Consider the following 22044-nt stretch of genomic DNA (forward strand, 5'->3'; position numbering starts at 1 on the left):
GCATGGTCCCAGCCTGGCGGGGCTGAACTGAGGGCCAAGCGGGGCGGTCCCGGCGCGGCGGGCCTGAGCTGAGCGCTCGGCGGACCTGAGGCGGGTCCCGGGGGGCGATTCCCGCCCCCTCAGCGACCCCAGCCAGCGGGAATCGCCTCAGCGCGGTAGTGGCGGGAAGCGCGCGCGCAGCCCCGCCCCGCGCTCGCGCACTCCCGCGCGACGTGGAACCGGTGGGGCTGTAGGGGGGAAGGGGGGGGGCATTCGAAAAATGCCCGCGGCCCCCCATTGGCCGCCGGCACCGACTGGCCACGCCCCCCTCCGCGCGCCGCGGTCCCGTCTCCCCCGCGCGGCCCCGCCCCTCTGCCGTCCCCCTGTCCCCCCGCCGCCGCCGCCGCCGCCGCCGCCGCCATTGGAGGCGCCGCCGCTTTGTGTTCGCCGGGCCCGGTGAGTCCCGGCCCCGCCCGCCCCTGGCGCCGCACCGGGCGGAACACGGGGCCGCACCCGGGAGGCCGCGGGTGCTGCGCGCGAGGTGCGGGGGCGGCCCGGCGGCGCTGCCGCAAGGGCCCCGGAACTGCCCTCAGTGCTTTCACCCTCCGCCCCCATCCTCCCTGCCCTGACAGGCCTGGGGGAGCGGGGGTGTCGTGACGGGAAGTCGCGACACGCTGCGCGGGCACGGCGCGGTGTCGCGGTGGGCTCGGGCCGGCACAGGCCCGAGGAGGCGGCTCCAGGCCTCGAGTGTCCAGGCCCAGCGGGGCCTGGCGGGGCGCGGGTCCGCACAAAGGAATTGCGGGGCTCAAACACGTTGTTCCCGTCCCGCCAACATAGGGCGAGCCCCGGGGAAGGTCAGCGGCGGAAGGGGCTGGCAGGGCCGCGATACAATAAATAATCGCTATTTATAAACTTCGGGAGTGCCTTGATTCCCGCCCCGGCCTTCCCGCCTTTCGGCTGCTTGGCTGTGCGGTTGTTCGGGTTTTTGCCTGCACTAACTCACTTCCTCAACGCCCGAGAAGTGCCAGCACTCGCAGGGACCCTCGCTGTGGCTCCGCTTCATAAAAGAGGTCCCTAATCCCCCTCGGCGCTGATAGCGGCAGATACAGACCTACAGGCACTTCCGAGTGCCTCCCGGCGCCCAGGTGCTCACAGCCCGTTTAAGGAATGTTAATCACCCTCCTCCCCATAGTGCACAGATTTCCTATAGAGGGCTGTTCCAGGCAGGCTTTCGTTCCTGTGTCGTTTTCCTTCTTGCTGCTCTAGGCTGTGGGGTGTTTTGGGCTAAAACATCGTAAAGATTTAGGGAGAGAAGGAGCAGCTTCTGGGGTCGCTCTTGCCAGGCCAGGGGGCCCCACCACCTTACCTGCGTCACCGGAGGACAGCTCCAGACCGGGAACACTGTTCAGAACAAATCCTTCCCACGTGTATTTTAACTGTTTTCCTGCTAACCAGTGTCTGCAAATCCCTGGGTGACTGCCCAGCCTGTGCTGCAGAAAAAAGTTGGATAATGTGGAATTGTGGGTGTATTTGTTCCTTTATATAGTGTAGCAGAGACTGATAGTTTGGATGGGTTTTTTTATAGTTGTGGTATTTCTCAGTTACTCGGGTATTTCTCACTTCTTAGGAGCCCTACTGAATTATTTCTGGGGTAGCAAGTGTGTCACTTCCCAGTTCTTATCTAACTATTAAGTGTTGCACTCTGATTTCCCAGCATGTGACTTTTGTTTGCTTTGACCATAAATAGTATTTTAAGCATCTTCAAGAAAGAGTTGGCTAGCATTCTTTGGCAAGCAGCTCCCATTAAGGTGGGAAAGGTTCTGAAGTCTGTTTGTAAACAGCGTCCCTTCTTCGTGAGAGGAGGGAGGGGAGTTCATTCAAGAGTGGAGGTGTTTGATGCACTGGGCAGGAGGGCACAGACCTCCCTCAAGTGAGACTTCAAAAAAATTGTTGGATAGAGTGGGAGATCCTTGGAAATCAGGAACAAATAGAGGAAACAAAACAACACCACAATTCCTGTTGGGGGGAAGAATGTGGTATAAATACCTTGGGAAAAAAGTGGCTTTTAGAGCTTTCTCTCATTTACCTGTGTGAGCTGGCTAGTTAATGATCTTCTCAATTAATCATGCACATTCATCAGGCACAAGCTCCTTGAATTGATTTTGTCTTCAGAATATCTTGTGCTGTGCTTTCTTTTTCCCCTTTCAGCAGAAAGTGACATGTAAATCTTTTGGCAGTGTTTTGTTACAAGTGACCTGGGGTCCTCTGAGGATTTAAACTTCTGTGAGAGGGAATAAAAGTGTTACATTGATGGACTATAATGGGAGGTGTGGGTAGATTTCTCACAGACTGCAATGAGATAATGGCTTTTATAAGGTATAGTTTTGTCTGTTAGAATAATAAATGATAGCTGAATAAGTAGTAGTTGGGAGGAGGGTTTATACAGTGGTTTTAAATTCACTCTATCTAGGCAAGGCCTATCTAGGGTTCAAACCCTGGTATGTAACACTTGCAGCCTAAATTTTCATTCAGGTGTCAGCTGTTTGTCAAAATTCATGAAGGTGGATCCTGAATTAATTTATTTTATCCAAGGCTATGAAAACTTTCAGCAGGGGATTTTCATGTTGGAGTTGTTTTAACTTTGTGACCTGACCTTCTTTTAAACTTAAAGCTGAACCCTGTGCATTCTAATGGGGGTGATTTCATCCCTCAGTGGCCATGTGGCATAGACAGAGTGTGGAGAATTTGGATCAAGGGCCATTCTAGCCAAAAACTGTTCAAAACTGTTGTTCCTCAGAGCTTGTCACCATCATAATCCTGGGCATCAGTGTGGAGATGGATTATTTTGAGACAGCTGTGCAGGTGGAAATTCTGCTTCATATTAATCCCTTGGTTGAAGTTTCTGTGAGTTTTAGGTGTGATGGTGGTGTAATTTAAGTTGTTTGCTGACTGTGGCTGTTTGGGGACGTGAGGCAAAACTCCTGGGTGTAGGAATGGAAAATAATCCAGACAATGGAAACGAACTGTTCTTACTGCCTTCTCTGCAGGCCAGAGATTGATGGAGAATGATCAGAAACCTATAGTGGCTTTCTGTTGAGCTGGTGTTCTTTGTGAGGAGAACAGTGGAGGTGAGGCATGGCTGTTTTATTTCTGTTTTAATAAGATGTGGGGATTGAGCTGACTTGGGGTTGCTGGTGTTGGACCCTAACAGAGACAAGTGCTGAGCTCAGCCCTGGGCCAGAGCATCAGTCTCACTCTAGTAATGTGCCTCTTTCCCCACTCCCCCCCTCCCTTTTTTTTCCCCCCTTCAGTGAAAGCAGCATCTGTGTGTGCAGGACTTAATTTTTGCTGTGCTCTGTAAAAATCAGGATAGGCAAGGTGTAAGTTGGGTTGCATTTGTGGCATTTGGAGTCAGATGATCAAATTCAATGCTGAATTAAAATGTTTTCAAATCAAAATGCATCTTTAGGCTTAAAACAAACCCCTCGTTTGGGTCTCTGAGTATAGGAATTCCTGCGGTTGGATGCTAGAAGTGTGAATGATTTTTGCTGTGCTCCCCTGAACCCTCAAGTACAGGGTGTTTGTTGTTCCCCCACAGCAACATTCAGGGAAGGGGTGGATGGAAATGGACACTGTAACACAGCCAGGCTGAGGAATGTGCTGCCTGGCAAGTGGGGAGCTCTCGGAAGTGTGTGCTGGGCCACTACTTCTGGTTAATTGAGACAAGCTGCTCTGTGCAGCTTGCGGCGCGCTGGGCTCAGGTAGTCTGGAACAGAGCCCTGGGAGCCTCCAGCACAGGAGAGCTGCAAATGCAGTCCTTGGGGAAATTCCAGGGAGCCGGGACACCACCTGGAAGATGTCAGCCCTAGGATCAGGACAAAACTTGTTGGGTGCAGCAGGAGTGATGATAATGCCAGCTGTGCTCAGAGAGTTTCCGAGTGGGTTGACAAATGAGGATCAGAAGTTGGAACTAACTTTGTATTCTGTATTCAGAAACATATTTTATTAATCTGCAGGACTTTCAGCTGGTTTAAGTTAATAAGTACTCCTGGGCTGTCTTAGCCAAGACCAGGGGCAGCTCCACAAGCTGGAAAAGCCCAAGGCAGAGTGCTGGAGCACCTCCGTGTACAGGCAGTGAGGGCACCCGCTGGGAACTCCTGACAGACATTTGTATCCGAAATGTTGCTGGATGTTATACTGTGGCCATGTAGATGCTGAGAGTTAGACAAAGTATCTGCTGCCTAGGCTGGGTTTTTAAGGAATAGCTTTGAGGATTTCAGGCGAACCAAGCCTTGAAAGAGTTGTGCAGCTTTAGAAAGTGATGACTTTCGGCATGTTTGATTTGGATTTGCAGAAGTATTAACATTTCCTCTGTTTTTTTTTCTGCAGTTTCCAAGTAATTTAAATACTCTTCTACTATACAGAGTAGTAAATAACTGTCAATAATCAATAGCCGGTTTTTTAATTGTTAATAATAGCCTGGTTTTTAAACCCAGTTTTACTTTGCTTTTCAAGGCTTTCTGATAGCAAACAGCTGTTCTTGCTTGCATCAGTTGTCAGGTTGTTGGATTTGTACCCCTTGATGCTCTGCCTTCTAACCTGCAAGTGCATAAAAGCTTTTTTTAGTCCTTTTTGACCACATTTCTAGGCCAGTGTCATGTACTTTGTACCCAGTCATATCTAAGTACATCAATCACCCGTAGGTGTCATGTGACAGTAAGGGGACACCCCACTGGCCCAGGATTGGATACACTTCCTCATTTTTCCATTGCATATTTGTTTTTAGCTTGCTCACCCTACCCTGGATCCCTGTGAGTCGGAGTTTATGCCAGCCTGACACTTGGATTGCCACATTCAAAACCTACCTAATTTATCCTGGAGCATTTTCTCTCAAAGGAGATTGAAGGCTGAGATAAGATGAAAAATTTTAAAGTCAGCAGAAATTCAAGAACTCTGACAATTATATTTTTTAACAGTCTTCTGTCTCTTACATTAGTGGAGGGACTCCACACTTTGGAAATATTATGAAATGTGTGTCTCACCTGAAGCCTCCCTTTATTTATTCTTAATGATGTGATAGTTCAGGAAGAAATTGCTATGGGTGGTTCAGAGTAGTTCCTGAAAAACTCTTTGTACCTTTGGATCTTCCATTAGCAGTTACTCCCTGAACTGGGAGACTGAACACATTCCTGCTAATCTAGAAATGCAGGAGTCTGGGGGAGGGGGGGGATTGTTGCTTATCAGATCCTTGCTGGATTATCTGCTTTGAAATAACTAGCTCATGATTGTCTGGGAGCCTGTGAACTTGCAGTTTTCCTGTAGAAAAAGTGGTGTAACTCTGAGGAGTGACTTTCTGCACTTTGGTGAAAGTTAGTATCCTGGTGATGTTTTCACAGGTGATATAATTATATTTTTCTGACAGTTAATCAGATTTAAATGTCAATTAAATACACCCAACAACCACCTTGAAAACTGCATCCTCAGCTGGTGGCCTCTATGCCCCCTTTCAAGGCACAGTGTTTGTTTGATGTTTGTGTAAATGTAAAACACAGTTGTTACTTTCATTTTTTATTGAGTGATGGTTGTGACTGTAGCTGTGGATCCCATTTAAAGTTGTCTTTGAGACAGCATGTCCAGGTAACCGTTGGTTTGGCTGACTTCATTTCTCCTTTATATGCATCTGTTTTATTTGGAGAGGGGGAATGAGGTGTTCTGCATTGTCGTTGCAAAACTTTCTCTTTTTTTGCTTTATCTTTTTGAGGAGCTGAGTTCTGGCCTGTTTATGGTTTATATTTCACACTCAGTGCAGAAAACTACTTTTGATGCCCCTGTGGAAAGAAATGGGCTGAGCCGGCACAGTCCCTGGGAGGATGCTCTCACAAGTTGGGGCTTCTGACCTTGACCCTGGAGATCAGTGGTTTGCAGTCCTCCTGCCCCCCTGATTCCCTGGGCCTTTTGAGCAGGAGATGATCCATGCCTGGAAATGCAGAGGGAATCACCAAGCCTGAATTTCTGCTGGATAACAGCTTGTCTGTGTATTGTAGGCACAGAAGAGAGGAACTGTGCTATGTTAAGTTGTACTCTTGAGAGAAAAAGACTCCAGTGCTTTATGCACTCATCTAAACAAAAGGGTTTTCATAACTTGGGGAATTTTAGTCAAAGTTGGGAGTACTGTTTTCATGCATGTGTCCTGCAGGTCCAGTTTAAAAATAATTAAACTCTAGGACCATGTCGGCCACGGTGTGGCTTGTGTGTGTATTTAATCCCAGGGAATGCGCCTTTTGTAGCCCCCAACTGATTTCCCTGAGGGGGAATCTGTAGTTGGTTATTTTAGGACTCTCTTCAAAATTCTGCCATTTTCTTAAAGGGCTTTAGACTCTGCTTACTAGAAAAAACACTAGATATTGAGCTGAAGCCTGGTGAAATTTTTCTTTTTTTTTTTTTTTTTTCCTTTCTCTTTCCACAGTTGAGGAAGGAAGGTCCCTTAAAACAGGCCAATATTTTTTAAGTCCTGTGCTATATTCTGTATATTGTAATTGGCAATTAGTATATTTTCACAGCCTGACATTTCACAAGAAAGCTTCATTCATCTAATTTTTTTGTTTAGTTTTGGTATGTAGTGTGTTTTGATCTTTCTGTTTTGCCTCAGAAGAAAACATCCAGTGCTGTTGGGCTTTGCTTTCCCTAGTGCTAAGGAAGGACCAGTTCCCTGTGGGTTTTCAGAGTGCCTGTTCAGTCCCTGTCAGAAGTGCCTGTGTCTGAGTAGGGATCTCCACTGCTGAGTAATGACAGGACGGTATTTTTGGGCAAGAAGTGGTGTTGGTGTGGTACAGAGTAATGAGGAGAGCAGTACCGAAACTGTGGTGCAAATCTGCTTGAAAACAGTTTTCCCACTGATGCTGGGTCTGTTCAAGAGGAGAAGACCTAGGCTGCAGAAATACCTATTGAAAGAGAAAGCTTATGGTAAGTGCCTGCCTTCTGAGCAAAAGGAGACAGCCAGAGGAGGTGAAAACAGGGCATTTGGCTGTTTCTCTGTCAGGAAGGGAGGAGAGCAGGCTGGAGCTCAATCTTTGGATGCAATTGGGACAGGTGCAGCCATGGCTTGCTGGAGGTGAGGCTTTGCTTCTGAGGTTTTTAAAGGGGATGCTGAGAGGAAGTGAATGAGCCAATGAATCCTGGTTTTGTGATGGAATTAGTGGAGCACCTCTCCTTAGGAGAGGCTGATGCAGGCTGATGGGCAGCAGGTAAGAAAGTCTGTAAAAGTGTAGTAGTAGTAGTAGTAGTAGTAGTAGGGGGTGAGGCTTGATGAGGGTTAAACTAAGCTTGACCCATTTGTTATCCGTAAGAGTGCATGTGTTTGGAGCAGGGCTTTGGCAAGCTTGTTTTCTGGTAGAAGGCATGGAGACTGCTCTTCTGATTGTCATTTTTTGTCAAAAGTTTCCTTAATTTCTTTAAATTGCATGGGGTTTAGTTTGGGGGGGCATGGCTTGGGTTCCCAATGCTTGTATCTTCTGCCTGACAGATGTGAAGGTGTCACTCCTTAGCTGCATGTGCCAGCTCCTGCTTTTACCCAAAGTCACTGTGTGATCAGTTCCCTCACTCAGGGCAAAGTGAGATGGCTGCTTCTCATAAATGCTTGCCCTTAACTTAAAGAGCCTTTTTATCTTTCAGCCATCTTCAAATGGGGCAGGTCTGGCTTGCACCTTTCCCATTTCTGCTCCACCCACAGCTCTCCAGTTTGTATACCTGTTTTAGCACCTTAGTTGAATGCAAGTGTTGCTTGTCAGTTGTGTTAGTCATGAGCTGTAAGTCACTTATCCTTTTCTTTTTAATCTTTAATTTGATAGATACATGGACATAGATGTTTTTGTTTTGTTAATTTTCACACCACATCTTTTCTGTACTTTAGGTTGACTCCTCACTGCACTGTGAAAACCATTAGGAAAAAGTCCTTGGGGTTAAAACCTGGGGCTCCACAGTTACCTGAACTTGGGGCTAGAAATTAATTTAAATGTCGACTGATCTGTCTGAAGCTGAACCCGTGCATCATAAGGCGCTTCCACTCTTAACGGGAGCTCAGCTGATCCACACGGACAAGTTAAGTGAGGTAGGGGCTGGCCCTTTCTCCAAGCTTGCCCTTGGATCAGTCCTTGACTTCCAGACCTGCTCAAGGTTACTCAGTATTCTTTCTCCCCTGCTTCTAGGAAACTCAACTGGGAGTCTAACAAGCACTGCTTCCCCTTCCCTGCTTTCCCTGAGATGATGTGTCTGTCAAAATCCTCAAATGCTCATTTCATTCAATGTGGAATTGAAAATATTACTTTTATAACCATAAAACATGCAACTATCCTCTCCTAGTGTGCTTTGAAGAAGCTGGTTTGAGGACTACTGTCTTTTACCATCCTAAACAATCCAAACCAGAATGTTTCTACCTATGCTGCTTTGATTTACTTCAATCCCATTTCAAAACTTTCCTATTCTTTCCAGCACCTGTGCTGATTTTCATGTGCTTTTTGTAGAAAGTAGAAGACGACACGATGCCAATCCGTCGCTCAGTGAATGCTTCTTCCCGGGAAACTCCTCCCAAAAGCAAACCTGCTGAAGGGGAAGAGGTCAAAGCAGGTACAGTCATAGTTCTAGAGGGGATTAATGTATATCCAAACACAGGCTGGCTCTGAAACTCCTGCAAAACCCTTCTGCCAGGATGAAAATATTATTAATGTTTGGCTCCCTGTCACAGGCTTTTCCAGGATTTGTCCTTTGCAGACACTGTTTTCAGTCTGAGCCCACTTGTTTTGTCTTTTGTACCCTGTGTCACTCCAGACATGAAAATACGGCTAAATATCATCCCTTTTAAGTTTGTGCATCTTTTAGGGTAAAGAAATTATGAAGTCTCAGTAGTGTCAGAAAGATGGTTTGAGATCAAAAGGTGGAGTTAATGAATGGAAAAACAGAGGTTTTTTGGTTTTTTTTTTTTCTATTTTTCTGGGCAAAAATGTTTTACCACAACATGTCATGCAATCTAGCCTGATATTAATGTGGCTGTCTTAGCAGCTTGGCCTCAGTGTCCCAGAATGTGTCATTTCACTACTACTACTACTACTACAGTCAGTTGGTTTCACTAACTTTGTCCTCTTTGGTGTCACAAATAAAAAAAAAACTACCTACAAAACTGACTCTTAATTTACTGTGTAATTTAAATGTCTCCATGGGAAAACAGCACAGGAATGTACCAGAAATGCTTAAGTTGCACAGAGCAGTGTTGGTGGGCAGTTCTTTATCCAGAGAGTGTAGAATTTCAGTTTATATGAATTTTATCTAGTAACAGCCCACTCTCTAAGGCCTGTTCTCAGCTAAATATACTTTTATGTATTTTTTATTTCCTTGCTAAGTTGATTTCTGACTGGATTTGAGCCTTCTGATACACAAGTGCTCCTGCCTATGCACATGCCACCTAAAGCTTTGCCAAGTCTGGGAAAATGTGATGGAATTGTAATTATCCTTCAGGTGCTTTTGTGTTTGAAAACAACTGGGTCATAAGCAAAGCTACTTCTTAGAATCCCAGGCTTGTCTGCAGTAGCAGCAGCTTGTAGAGTTAAGAGGAGAACACTGTTGGAACTGGTTAATTGTGAAAATGTTGCATGATGTTGTTTGTAGTTATTCTGGCATTTGAGGTCTGATTGCACCTTTATTGCAGCTCTTTTCAGTACTTTTCTTCACTTTTGAAGTTGATTTTAAATAATGCATTTAAGTTGGTGAAAATAAATTGGGAAATAATTAGTGGGGTGATGTGTTCTTAAGTTTGGCTTTTTTCCCCTCTACCTTCCTAAAGAATAAAAATTAGTTTTGGACCAGTTGATGCTTTTTCACATTTTCTAGATGCAGAAGTCACCTCTGAGGAATCTGCCTCTGTTGGAGAGGAACAAGAGACTGAAACCCTTCCTGCTGCATCCAGTGAAGCAGAACAGCCAAAGGAACCTGAGAATGAAGGGAAGGAGGAAACAAAGTCCACAGAAGAAACCAAAAAGGAGTAAGGCTTACTTGGTGCTGAACCCAGGGATTTCGGTAGGATTTTGAGGGAAGTCAGGTTCTACAGAGAGAAAAGATAGTGGGAGAGAAAAGGAAAATTAGTGCCTTAAGCTGCCTCTCCTTAAGATACTTCTAAGGAAGAAGCTACTGATGAGGTGGAGCTGCTGTTCTTGAGCATGTGAGGCTGAATAGCAATACAAGGTCTTTTTATTACTAATAGAAACATCAAAATAGTCCTTAAGTTACATCAGTTTAAATGATGTCAGATGTTCTGGGCTTTGTTGTTCTTGTCCTGCTTGTTGGCTTGTTTTGGTTCCTCTTTCTTACTATTGCTTTGTATTTTCCTTAAGTGAGAAGGATCAGTCTAAGGAGAAGGAGAAGAAAGTGAAGAAGACCATCCCAGCATGGGCCACACTCTCTGCTAGCCAGCTGGCTCGGGCACAGAAGCAGACTCAGATGGCAGCCACGTCCCGGCCCAAAATGGATGCGATTTTAACTGAGGCCATCAAGGTAAGCAGGACACAAATGTGGCTTTTATTCAATTTACATCCTAAACCACATGATTTCAGCTTGCTGAGGTTCAGATGACAGTGCTGTGTGTTAGCAGGAAGCTGAGTGTGTGAGATGGGTGTGCTTGTGCCTGGAAACCCATGGAGCCGACATGTGAGTCTGTGAGGATGATGAGGGGCCCTGTAGCTGATTTCTTTGTTTAGGATTTGTTTCCCTCCCTAACTGCGTTATGAGGAACAGCTAGGATGGCATCACCTGGTTGATTGCTGTCATAATTTTGTTTGCTGTGCCTCTTAGCCACATTTAACTTCATTTACCAGGATTTATCCATACCATATATGTGATACCTGTGCTTTCTTTTAGCAATAGCTTACTCTTAACTCAGGACAGACAGAGATACTGTATACCTGCATTCCCAAGCGCTCTTGGTTTACTTTATCCCTCCTGATTGTAAGAGGAGATCTCTGCTGTTGTAGCTGTGCTGCTACTCTCCCCTCAAGACTTGGTTGCTCCCTTCAGAGCAGACCTGGACTCCACCAGCCTTAATTGCAAGATGGCCTTTCCATCCATCTTCAAAAGATGAACTTCACCTTAGGTTTTGCTATTTTACTTGTTGTACCCTGGATAGCTGTTAGGATGGTAGCAGATAAAGAAGCAGGAAAGGCTTTTGTAAGGGTTCCACAGAGATGTTTATTTCAGCCACGTGCATGGATATAGTCCAGGCTCAGAAGGAAAGGCAAAGGCAAACCTCGTGGGGAGAGTCTAGGTTCAAGTATCTGGGTCTTTGGGACGAGGGGAACATCAGAAACCAATTACCAGGGGACATGGGGGCAGCACAAGAGTGGGATTAGGGCATGGGAGTCAACCGGGAAACAGGGTGGGAGTGACCGAAAGACTGAGGGACAGGGAGGGAACACTGGGCCAGCCCAGGGAGCAGAACCGGGGTATATTGGCATGACAGAGTAGGGTTTGCTATGAGAGAAGCCTCTTGTGTCTCCCTAACTAGGGAGTGCCTTTCAGGGTTTTCACATTTACTGATATCAGTTCTCCATCTCCTTTAAAAAAAACAGTTGGCAGGTTGTTCTGGCTTAATGATTACTCTGTCTGGCATTAATAAAATGTCAGTAAGTCAGTTGTGCAGCATTGCCAGAATGTGACTTATTTTTTATTTCAAGCCATTCCATGTGAGTGCTTCAGAGCAGGGGAGTAGTAGATATGTGCTTGCTATGCTGCTTTTGTATTATTTGTGTTGCTCTTCAGCTACTCAGGAGGGGAAAGTTAAGTATTTTGTTAGTCATGTCCTATACTTGATTCACAGTGGAGAAAAGGCTAGCCCTGGCATCTGTGATGGCCTGTGTGCATCAGTCCAATCTATGTTCTTCCACCCTACTCAGGATAGTTCCAGTGTAGGTGATTTCTAATGTTTTGTTTCTGTTTTAGGCCTGCTTTCAGAAGAGCGGTGCCTCGGTCGTTGCAATACGGAAGTACATCATCCACAAATACCCTTCCCTGGAGCTGGAGAGAAGGGGATACCTCCTGAAGCAAGCACTGAAAAGGGAGCTGGAGAGGGGAATCATTAGACAGGTAAGAGCTGCTTTGTGGCGCAGCACTGGAGATGACATTGCTGAAGAACAACTATTTCCAAGGGCCTAGAATGGCAGGACAAGGGGGAATAGCTTCAGAGTGCCAGAGAGTGGGGTCAGATGGGATACTGGAAAATGATCTTTCCCTGTGAGGGTGGGAAGGCCCTAGCTCAGGTTGCCCAGAGAAGCTGTGGCTGCCTCATCCCTGGCACTGTTCAAGGCCAGGTTGGACAGGGCTTGGAGAAACCTGGGATAGTGGAAGGTGTCCCTCGCTGCCCATGGCAGGGCTAGATCCCTTCCAGCCAAAACCATTCCATTATTCTGGGAACTGCATAGGAATTTTTAACTCCATTAGAAGGTCTGTGGAATGAGCATGATCTCCCTCACGGAGGCTCATCAACCTCTGTCTCTGCTTTGTTGGATACTGGCAGGACTTCAGCACTGTTGTGTCAGTCACACAGTTGGCACCGTTGGTTTTTGTGCAATTCCTGGCCATTTATGGGTATTGTGTCACACAGCACTGCAGCAGCATATGAGTCCAGCAGTGTCACTTCTGCAGCAGTGTGGGGTTTAACACTGTAATTTATCCCTGTGTTATCTGTCAGGATCTCCTGGTCAGGACGGCAGAGTATGTCTGGCTGCAGTTTCTGATCTTACTGAAGTTTCAGTGGGTTCAATTCAGGCCTCTGCCATAAAAACCCACTACCCACAGGGTGATAGTGCATTCAAAATTTGCATCATGATGTCAGTAAGTCCCTCTCAGGTTGTTAGTATTCTGAGTTGCTCTGTTAAGGACTGAAATGGACTTTCTCTTAAAACAGGTGAAAGGAAAGGGAGCTTCTGGGAGCTTCGTGGTGGTGTCTAATGCAGGAAAAACTGTTCCAAAAGCCAGAGACAGAAAGGTAAAATGGATTCTTTTAAACAACACTGAAACGTATTGCACGTGTAACTTACCCAATGTTCTCAACCTGGTGTTCTCCTTGCTGTGCTTTTTCTCGCCAAGTACAGTGATTAAAACCCCTATCCCAGTGGTATCAGAATCAGAAAGCTTCTATGAGGAATGCAACCCAAGTCGAATGATCAAAAGCTCAGTTTTAATATGTTTACATTAACCCCCTAGGCTTTGGTTCAGAAGCAGAAAACTGGATAACCATTAAATTCTTCCTCTGTCTTTACCAGGCAGAGAGAGGTGCTTCTCAGGTATTGGAAGGGAGTTTTATGGTACTGCTATGTGTGTTTTAGCTGTTGTGTGGATAAAGGGAAGACTCCAGTCTTTAGGACTGAGGGGAATGTTTTCCCATCAGCTGTTGAGGACAGAGAGGAGAAGAAGAAAATACCCTAAGGCTTCTGAAAGAAAGCTGCTGATGCTGGGTGTTGTTGGGGACTAATGTGAAGGGGATGTTTTTTTGAGCTGCACAGTTAGTTGTGGTTCCAGCACTGCTGATCTCTACTCCTTGCTGTGCTGAGTGTGTGAAACACATTCCTAACGCTGCAGTTACAAAACAAATTGGAATAGCCAATCTGTTGGGATTAGACAGGTGACATTAGACATGTAGAAACCTTGGTGGTAATCTCTTGCCTCCTGGGAAGACCAAAAGCCCTAAAACTGAAGGAAATGTTCACACACTTGGTATAGTGCCCTGGAGGAAACTAATTGCATTGAAACTTTTTAAGCAGAGCTCACTGGCACCAAGAGAAGTGTGAGCAAGGCAGCTGCTACCTGCTGACACATCACCTCTCTCTGCAGCATATGGGTGTCTTTGTTCCCAGTTACTTTCTCTGCGTTGCAGCAAAACAAATGTTTTGGATGAATTCAGCTGTCAGGGGAGCAGCTCCCTCACCCATTGCACTGTTTGCAGTATCAAATCACTGAACTTCAGCACATTTTCTGTATAAAGAACAGACCATTTTTCCCTGCTTGTCCCCTCTCACAGTAACAAAAGGGATGGAGGAAAACTCAGAGTGGAACGTTGGCTTCAATCAAGATTTTATTGTGTTATTTCAAAAAAAAAGGAAAAAGGACTCCTGTTTAGCTGTTCATTTTGGGGAAGACTTGATTTGTATAAACAGGTCCTGTTTGATGAGTTTTAGGTTTCATGTCAGCATGTATCATCATCTTCACAGAAAGAATTGTAAAGCATTGGCACAGAGCATCCAGAGAGTCACCATCCTTGGAAATCTTAAAAAAACCTGCAGATGTGGCACTTGGGGACATGGTCTGGTGGTGACTATGTCAGTGCTGGGTTCATGTTTGGATTTTATGATCTTGGAAGGCTTTTCCAGACTGAATAATTCTGTGATTCTATGATTTTTCTACTGTCTCACTGAAGGGTGGCAGAGGAAAATATCTATAGCAAGAGAAAGGAAATAATTAAAAATACAGATGTTAGATACTCAGCAATTTGTATTTGTAAAGTTTTCCTAAAATTCCTATGAAAATTCAGCCAGATTTGCTGTATATCTCTTAAGCTGCAAAACATTTTAAGTTGTTAAAGAACTGCCTTATAGCACCTGAGTTTCCAGCTCAGCAGCCAGTGTCAGGAGCACTTATGCCCAGGTGTGTATTGCTGGTTCAGAAACCCAGAGTTTTAGGCCCTGCTGATGCACAAAAGTCTGTGTGTTTCAGAAAAGCACTTCAGCTCCAAGTGCAGAGCAGCAGGTAAAGCTGGAGGACGTCCTGCCACTAGCCTTCACCCGCCTGTGTGAGCCCAAGGAAGCTTCTTACAGCCTGATCAAGAAATATGTGTCTCAGTATTACCCCAAACTCAAAGTAGACGTAAGGTAAGTGCTGGAGTTACTTTAGCAAGCAGAGGATTGGGGAAACTCAGCCTTCCGCTGGTTCGATCTCGCTTCACAATGATTCAATCTGGTATTTAAGCCAGGTGCTACTTTGAGTTGCAGGGCCTGCGGGGAATCTTGAGGAAAAGCCGTGCCTTTTCCTGCATCCCTCCACATCCCATCTTTGTTCCTGACAGCATCAGCAGCGCTGCTCTTAACACCTTAACCACACCTATATTCCTTTACTGCCTGGATGTGAAGGCCTCTCCTCGGGGTCTCATCCCCCTTGGATCTGGATACTTTAGCCAGCACATACAAACAGTAATCTTTAAGCTGACCTGTACAGAGCGAGTTTAGGCTTGGGAAGCAAAACCAGGAAAACACTGCATGTCACCTCTAACAGGGTTTTGTCAGCCCCTTGTGTGCCTGTAAGCTGACTGAGTACCCACCACATCTAAATGTGCTGCTCAAGGTGAGTGGATCCATGCCAGGGCCATGTGCCCAGAGCTGCCAGCAGAGCCGTGACACTGAGGCCATGCCGCTGATTGACTCCCAGCATGGTGCCATGTTCTGCCCAGGCACCGAGCCTCACTGACAGGTCTCCATTTGAAGTGTCTGCATGTAGGCAGACACTCTAAGTGCTGCTCTGCTCACAGGCTGCAAAGTGCTGTTTCTCTGTTTGTTTTTGGAGCTGTCAGTGTGTGTGAGTAAATCTTTCTCCTCCTTTGTTTCAGACCCCAGCTGCTGAAGAATGCCCTGCAGAGAGCTGTAGAGAGGGGCCAGTTAGAGCAGATCACAGGGAAGGGAGCATCTGGGACATTCCAGGTCAGAGACTGGATTCATCTCTGTTGACCACAAGCCTTGGATGTCAGTTACTGTGCCCTATCCCCTGGTATCACTGGGTAGCCCTTTCTTCAGCAGCCTGGTATGCTCAGAGCTTGTCCAGCTATGAAGCAGTAGGGCTCTTGTTCTCCTCTTGGTCTCCGTTTCAGGAGCAGACCCCTGTTCCCTTGCTGAGTGTGCTGCATGCACTGCTCAGCTCTGACTCACCAGCACAGTAGGGGAACTGGTGGGGTAAGCTTTCCTTTCCATCCCTCACTGGAAGTGCAGCAGGTACCCCAGATGCCTGCAACATCTTTTACTCATGGGTGTGCCACAGAGTACATTTGGTCCATGGGATGGAGGAAGATGTGATTTATTTTGCTTTGTTTCCTCCCCTGAGTAATGGTCCCTTAGACTGCCACATCCTTGCAAGTGTGTTTGAGGGCTGGGGTGAGGTATTGCTGATAAAGCCCCTCAGGCTAGCTGACTGACTAGGGCTGTCCTCCCACCTACAGCTGGGAGAGCAGTGTTCCCTGTGCAGTGTTTTAATATTAAACGTATCTGTGCTAATGCAGGAGCGCCGACCCACCTGGTGCAGAGGAGCTTGTCCTGACCTGGTTTGGGAGAATTTTGTCTTGATGCTTTTCTCTTCCTCCTTGGAAAATAGCTGAAGAAATCAGGGGAGAAGCCCCTGCTGGGTGGGACTCTGATGGAAGATGCCATCCTGTCTGCTATTGTGGCCATGAATGAACCGAAGACCTGCTCCACCACAGCGCTGAAGAAGTATATCCTGGAAAATTACCCAGGGACCAACTCCAACTTCCAGGGTAAAGTACTGATCAATATACTACTTCTATTCTGCATGCTGAGAGAGTCCTGCAGCTGCAGATGTGCCTGTGCAGCACCTTTAAACCGCTCTGCTGAGCTTGCAGGGAGCTGCAGCTGCTCAGCTCTTTGTGCTGCAGAGATGCTCTGTGGTTTTAATTCCCATCAGTGCCTTTCAGGCTGGACAAAGGCCAGTTCCTGAGACAGAATGCATGATTCTCTTGTCTGTAGCTAGGAAGGGGGGAATAGTATTTAAGTACTTTATTGTTTTTAAATCATCAAGTTTATTTCACCTCTCTCTGCTTTGAAAGGGACAGCTTGGCATCAGTGCAGTTCCTAATTGCTTTTTATTTAGAGAATTTATTTAGAGAATTTGAATTTTTATTTAGAGAATTTTAACTTTTTAAAAAAGTTCATGACCACCCCTCTTACTGATTTGTTTGTGGCCCTACTTCGCATCTGATTTTTAAAAGGTCAAGTAAATAAGAAGAAAAGCCAGTTGTATTCTATTTGGAAGGAAGATGTGACATGTCTTTGTTCCTGGGAGTGACACTAATGTCTGGTTTGACTTTTGCCTGAGCAGCTCAGACAGGCTAAGCTCACAGCAGTCTCTGCTCAAACCTGAACATAGATCAGTTTGTTCCTGTGGTGTCACTGAGCTGGTGCCATTCCTCAGGAGCAGAGAGGAGATTGCTGATCCCACAGTCTTTGCCTGGAGCTGGAGCACAGCATCAGCACAGCTGTTTGGTGCAGGGTTACTGGCACAGCACAGGTTCCAGGGCTGAAGAAGCTGCCCTGAGGCCTTCTGCCAATTAGAAATTGATGTTGAGTGTGTCTTCTTAATCTCAGAGCAGGGAAAAGAGATTCCAGGCTTCCTAAGCCCTTGCATGGTTTATTTTCAGGACCATTTGGAATGTCCCTGGTCCTTAGGGCCTGTGTTAAGCCAGCCTCCAGTGCTTGTCACTCCTGCAAGGCCAATAAGGAAGTCTCAGCTAGCAATCTGTTGTTTTCTTTCTCGTTCTGTTACATAAAAAGAATTTTGATGATCTCTGGCGTGTTCTGAGAGCAACCGGAGGAAGATCTGGTGAGATGTGAAAGCAGGCGGGTACACACTGCAGAGCTCTGCTCTCCTCTCCAGTTTATGCCTCATCTCAGAACTGGACTTGACTGGAGTCAAATCCTTTACGTGCTGTTATTGACCTTTGACACGGAGAGTAAAACCAGCCTTGTGGTTATAAAAACTTTGGAATGTGCTTGAGAGTGAATCTTGTTTTTCCTTGAGAGCTCAATATGTAAATAGCCCCTCTAATTTAAGCTGAAAATGGTTCTGAATCCAAGCCCTTTGTGAGAGACAAAGATCCATGTACTTGCAGTTTGAGTTGCAGTTCTTACACAGTACACAGTGGAAAGTCTGGAATAAAAGAATGGAATAAAAAGTTCATTTGTTGTATTTCTAGACCAGATATTTTACCCTTTAAAAAACAAAGCAAAAAGCAAATGACAGTATAGGGAAGGACGCAGGACATACAACATTTAGAACATGAGGAGATGAAAACCAAGGTAAAAGGCTTGTTTTAAAACACTTTAGAGGACATTCTGAGACCTGGGTTAAATTTGGACAGAGGTAGTTACATGGTGCTGTTGAATGATTTATGAAGGAGCACCCCCATGATGATGTCATCAGAAACGTGCACCCTTCTTGACTCCTTCCTTTGGAGAATTTAAAGCCACTCTTGCCAAGTGCTTAGGAGCAGTATCTTGTATCTTGCTCGAAAATTGACTGAGAGGATTTCCATCCTGACTCCAGCTCTGATTTCAGAGGGCACAGCAGAGAGCAGTGAGATCAGACAAGAGGATAAAGATAGTAACACAGCCTTTCTCTGATTTCTTTTTCATAGTGCATCTACTGAAGAGAACTCTGCAGAAATGTGAGAAAAATGGCTGGATGGAGCAAATTTCTGGAAAAGGGTTCAGTGGAACCTTTCAGCTTTGCTTCCCTTATTATCCCAGGTAAAGAGCTTGTCTGTAAAATGATGTTCAGAAGTTTTGCACAGCTCAGGTAGCAGAGCTGAAGTTCAAGAGCCAGCCTCCTATTACAGGGAGGCTGTGGAGAGTTTAATCACTGGTGAACTGCCACGTTGTCACCCATGCTCTGGATAATGGCATTACTTGGGTGAACAGAAAGAAACAGAATATTCATTAGCAAGGGAAGCTTTTAAGGGCGCAGTAGACATACTGGGCTCTGTATTCTCAGGTAGTCTGTTGTGCTGCTTTTGTTGCAGGCTGGGTTATTTTAAGTGTTCTGTGCTAAAACCAATTCACCTGAGCAGGGATTGGGGTGGGTTCTCCATGCCAGGATACTCTGAGCAGGATCCAGCTGTTCCTTCCTTAAGAGAGGAGAGGTGGGAGGAGGGAGGATGACCTAGATTAGCTACTCTGAGTCTAAACCTGCCTTTCTTATCCTGCTGTGAGCTGATATTGTGCTGGGCCATGTGGAGCCCAGGGGTGAGGCCTTGGTGTCCGAGGAAGAGCCAAATGGCAGCACAGTCATTGAAGAACCTACTCCCCAACTCCCTTTATTGCACACACGAGTCCCCACAGCTTCAGCCATGCTTAGCTGCTGGAGTATGATCCTGCCCCTTTGATGTTTCTCTCCCTGGGTTTGCAGGGAAGGAGCAATGAGGGATAGAAATGGAGAAGGGACAGCTTAGGGCTGGTGCATTCCTAGGCTGTCATGTTTCTGTCATTACAGAGACTAAATAGCCTTGGTTCGGGACAGCAGCAATCACAGAATTCCTGGGGGCATTTCTGGGTTAAGCTTAAGCTGTAACCTTAGGGGGTAGCTGCAGTGCCAGAGGAGAGCCAGGGTTGCCCAGGGCTTGCCTACCTTGGAGTTGTATCCTTAGAAGCAAATCGCGCTCTGACCAGACCCCTCTTGTAGCCCAGATGTGCTCTATCCAGAGAAGCAGCAGGATGAGGATTCTGAGGAATCTGATGAGGAAGAAGAGGAGGAATCTGAGGAGGAAGAAGAATCTGAAGAGGAAGAGTCTGAGGAGGAAGAGCCACCACCAAAGAAGAGGTATGGCAGCATGAGAGATGATTGGGCTCCTTTGGATGAAATAAGTGTCTTGTCACAGCTGTAGAGTGCTCAGGTGTGCCTCTTGGTATGGTCACCTGTTCACAGGGCTGCTGATCACAGGTGTTGGCAGAAGTTTCTAATTTTTCCTTATTCCAGAGATAGACCTCCCCCACTCCATAATTTGAAGCCTTCCTCTTTTCTCCTCCACATGAGAGAGACCCTGTGTTTATTCTTTGTGTTGTCTTTAGTCACCTGCTTTAGAAAGTGTGATATTTCACGTGGAACTTTTTGTATTTATTCTTTCTTTTAAAAAAATCTTCCCTACAGTAATTAGTTGCAGTTCTGTAGCCAGATATGAGACCTGCCTCACTCAGAATTTGGACTTAATATGAGTGTTGTTTGTTAAGTAATGAAATCCCATTTAGAGAAGAGAGAGAATGGTTAGGGCACTTAATTGTTCTGACAACTGACTGATTCACTGTCATTATTTATATGTTTATTCGCCTAACAAAGGGGGGTTGGAAGCCTCGAGTGGAGCTCTGTGGGGATGGGAGGTGCTCAGTGTAGAGTTACCAGAGGAGCTCTTGCTCTTTGGGATTTAGCTCATGGGATGTGCTGGCAAAGGACAGGGATGCCAAGATGTGCTTCATTTATGCAGATTGCTGACAGCAGCTCTGCTCTGGGTACTGTTTGTGCCTCCAGTGAGCTCCTGTGCTGTCTCTTTCTGACAGGATGCAGAAGAGACCACCCCCCAAATCCCGGAGCAGGGCTCCTCCGATGAAGCGAAGAGAGTCCAAACCCAAACCAAGGAAAACCCCCACCACTCGCCAGGGCAAGGCAAAGCCCCCTCCCAAGGTCAAAACCCCTGCTAAGAAAGCCAAACCAGCAGCCCCAGCCATCAAGAAAGCCTCTGGTGGAAGCTCTTCCAAGAAGCCAGCAGCCAGTGGGCGGAAGGAAGTGAAACCCTCTGCCAAGGGCAAATCCACCATGAGGAAATCTCTCCGGGCAAAAAAGTAAAATGTTTCCAGTGTCAGGGAATCCCATGGTCAAACCCACAATCTTGTTTTATAAGTCAACGTGCATTTGTATTTTAGTTCTGATGCTTAAACACTTTTTTTTTTAATTTTCTTTTCTTGAATGATGAGGAAAAGCTGAAAACTAAATCAAACCAACCCAAGCATTCATTAGATCTTGATGCTGCGCCTCGTGCCTGCCCCTCCTCTGAAACGAGTCATCTTTACTTTCTGCAATAATTTTAGGACTTTTCTAGGACATCTGTAATCTGTACATTTTATGGTGTTCCACATGGGTTTCAGGGGGGAGGGTTGGCTTTTAAAACAATTCTTCAAAGAAGATCATTGTATCTTTAGACAGCAGGAACAGGATGATGGGGCAGTGTGATTCTTTAATGAGAAGGTGCTGTGTCAGAGGAGTCCTCCCTAGATCTCTGCATGCCAAGGTCCTTGGTGCTTCTGTGAGGGAGACGTGTACGTACAGCACTTGCACTGAGCCCCGAGGTGCTGCTTTCCTCAGCCACAGGCCTGGGGATGGCTGCTGAGTCAGATCCTCCTGAGGATCCTCCTGAGCATCTCCTGAGGGTCTGGTGCCAGAGGGGCTCCAAAAGGGGCAGCTCTCTGTTAGGTGGGTGATTTGAATTAGTGTTTCCACACCACATCTGTTACCTTAAAACCAAAATACATTGAAGTCTTCTTGAATCCAACTTTCAAATGTTTTTAAGAGATGAGAAGCCTGAGTTTGTCACCTCTTGTTTACCCTTTTTTAAAGAGAAGTTGGAGAGCTATAAAATTGCTAATGTAGAGATGTTGATAAGTGAAAAAACATGTGGTTTGCTAAAATAAAATGAAACTAGATTCCAGGCCTGCCTTCTGTGTCCATTCTCTCCTCACCCCAGCTTCTCCTCCTGGAAAGGTAGAGAGAAGGGAACAGTCACCACGGATTGCTGCAGAGGCAGATCTTTGTTCAAAGACAGCGTGATTTAACCTGAGCCACTGCCAGGCTCTGTAGTTGGACCAACTTCTGACCTTTTCCTTCCCTGGTTTCTCTGGAGACAAAGGTGATTGAGGAAAAAAGCTCTGTTGGAGCCTCTTGCTGGTCCTCTTCTCCCCTTGTCAGTGATCAGTGAGGACAAAAAACCCCAGAGCCACACCTGCCTTCAGAGCATGTCTCACCATTTCCCTGCTCTGCCGTGCCCAGGGCAGTGATGCCAGTGGGACCTGACAGTCTCCAGCATGCTGCTGCAAAGAGCTGTGAGGAGGGGAACACAGAGGGGGAGAAAACAGCTTCATTGAATTTATTATTTTCACCTGCTGTCTCAGTGTGCTACTTCTAACTGGGAGTTAAAAAATTCTTATAGAAATGGCCTAAATTGTTCCCAACCCTGTAAGAAGGGTACAAACAGCAGGTTAAAAATCACAGCTG

At 46.2% G+C, this 22044-nt stretch overlaps 1 protein-coding gene across 2 annotated transcripts; it reads left to right on the forward strand.

Moving 5' to 3' along the window:
- The first annotated feature begins 380 nt into the window (after positions 1-380).
- Positions 381-21481, forward strand: HP1BP3 (heterochromatin protein 1 binding protein 3). 2 transcript variants are annotated; one of them, XM_062507598.1, is made up of 14 exons: positions 419-435; positions 3027-3107; positions 7889-8086; positions 8499-8601; positions 9859-10009; positions 10359-10518; positions 11959-12102; positions 12923-13003; positions 14728-14882; positions 15614-15704; positions 16369-16528; positions 18425-18536; positions 19468-19605; positions 20337-21481. In XM_062507598.1, the coding sequence occupies exons 3-14, from the start codon at positions 7991-7993 to the stop codon at positions 20620-20622; spliced, it is 1677 nt and encodes a 558-aa protein (XP_062363582.1). In that variant the 5' UTR covers positions 419-435; positions 3027-3107; positions 7889-7990; the 3' UTR covers positions 20623-21481. The 2 variants fall into 2 exon arrangements, with proteins under 2 accessions (XP_062363584.1, XP_062363582.1); XM_062507600.1 differs by lacking the exon at positions 3027-3107 and having other exon boundaries at positions 381-435.
- Positions 21482-22044: the final 563 nt, after the last annotated feature.

This window comes from Cinclus cinclus, chromosome 23 (assembly GCF_963662255.1).
Source record: "Cinclus cinclus chromosome 23, bCinCin1.1, whole genome shotgun sequence".
Lineage (NCBI taxonomy): Eukaryota > Metazoa > Chordata > Aves > Passeriformes > Cinclidae > Cinclus > Cinclus cinclus.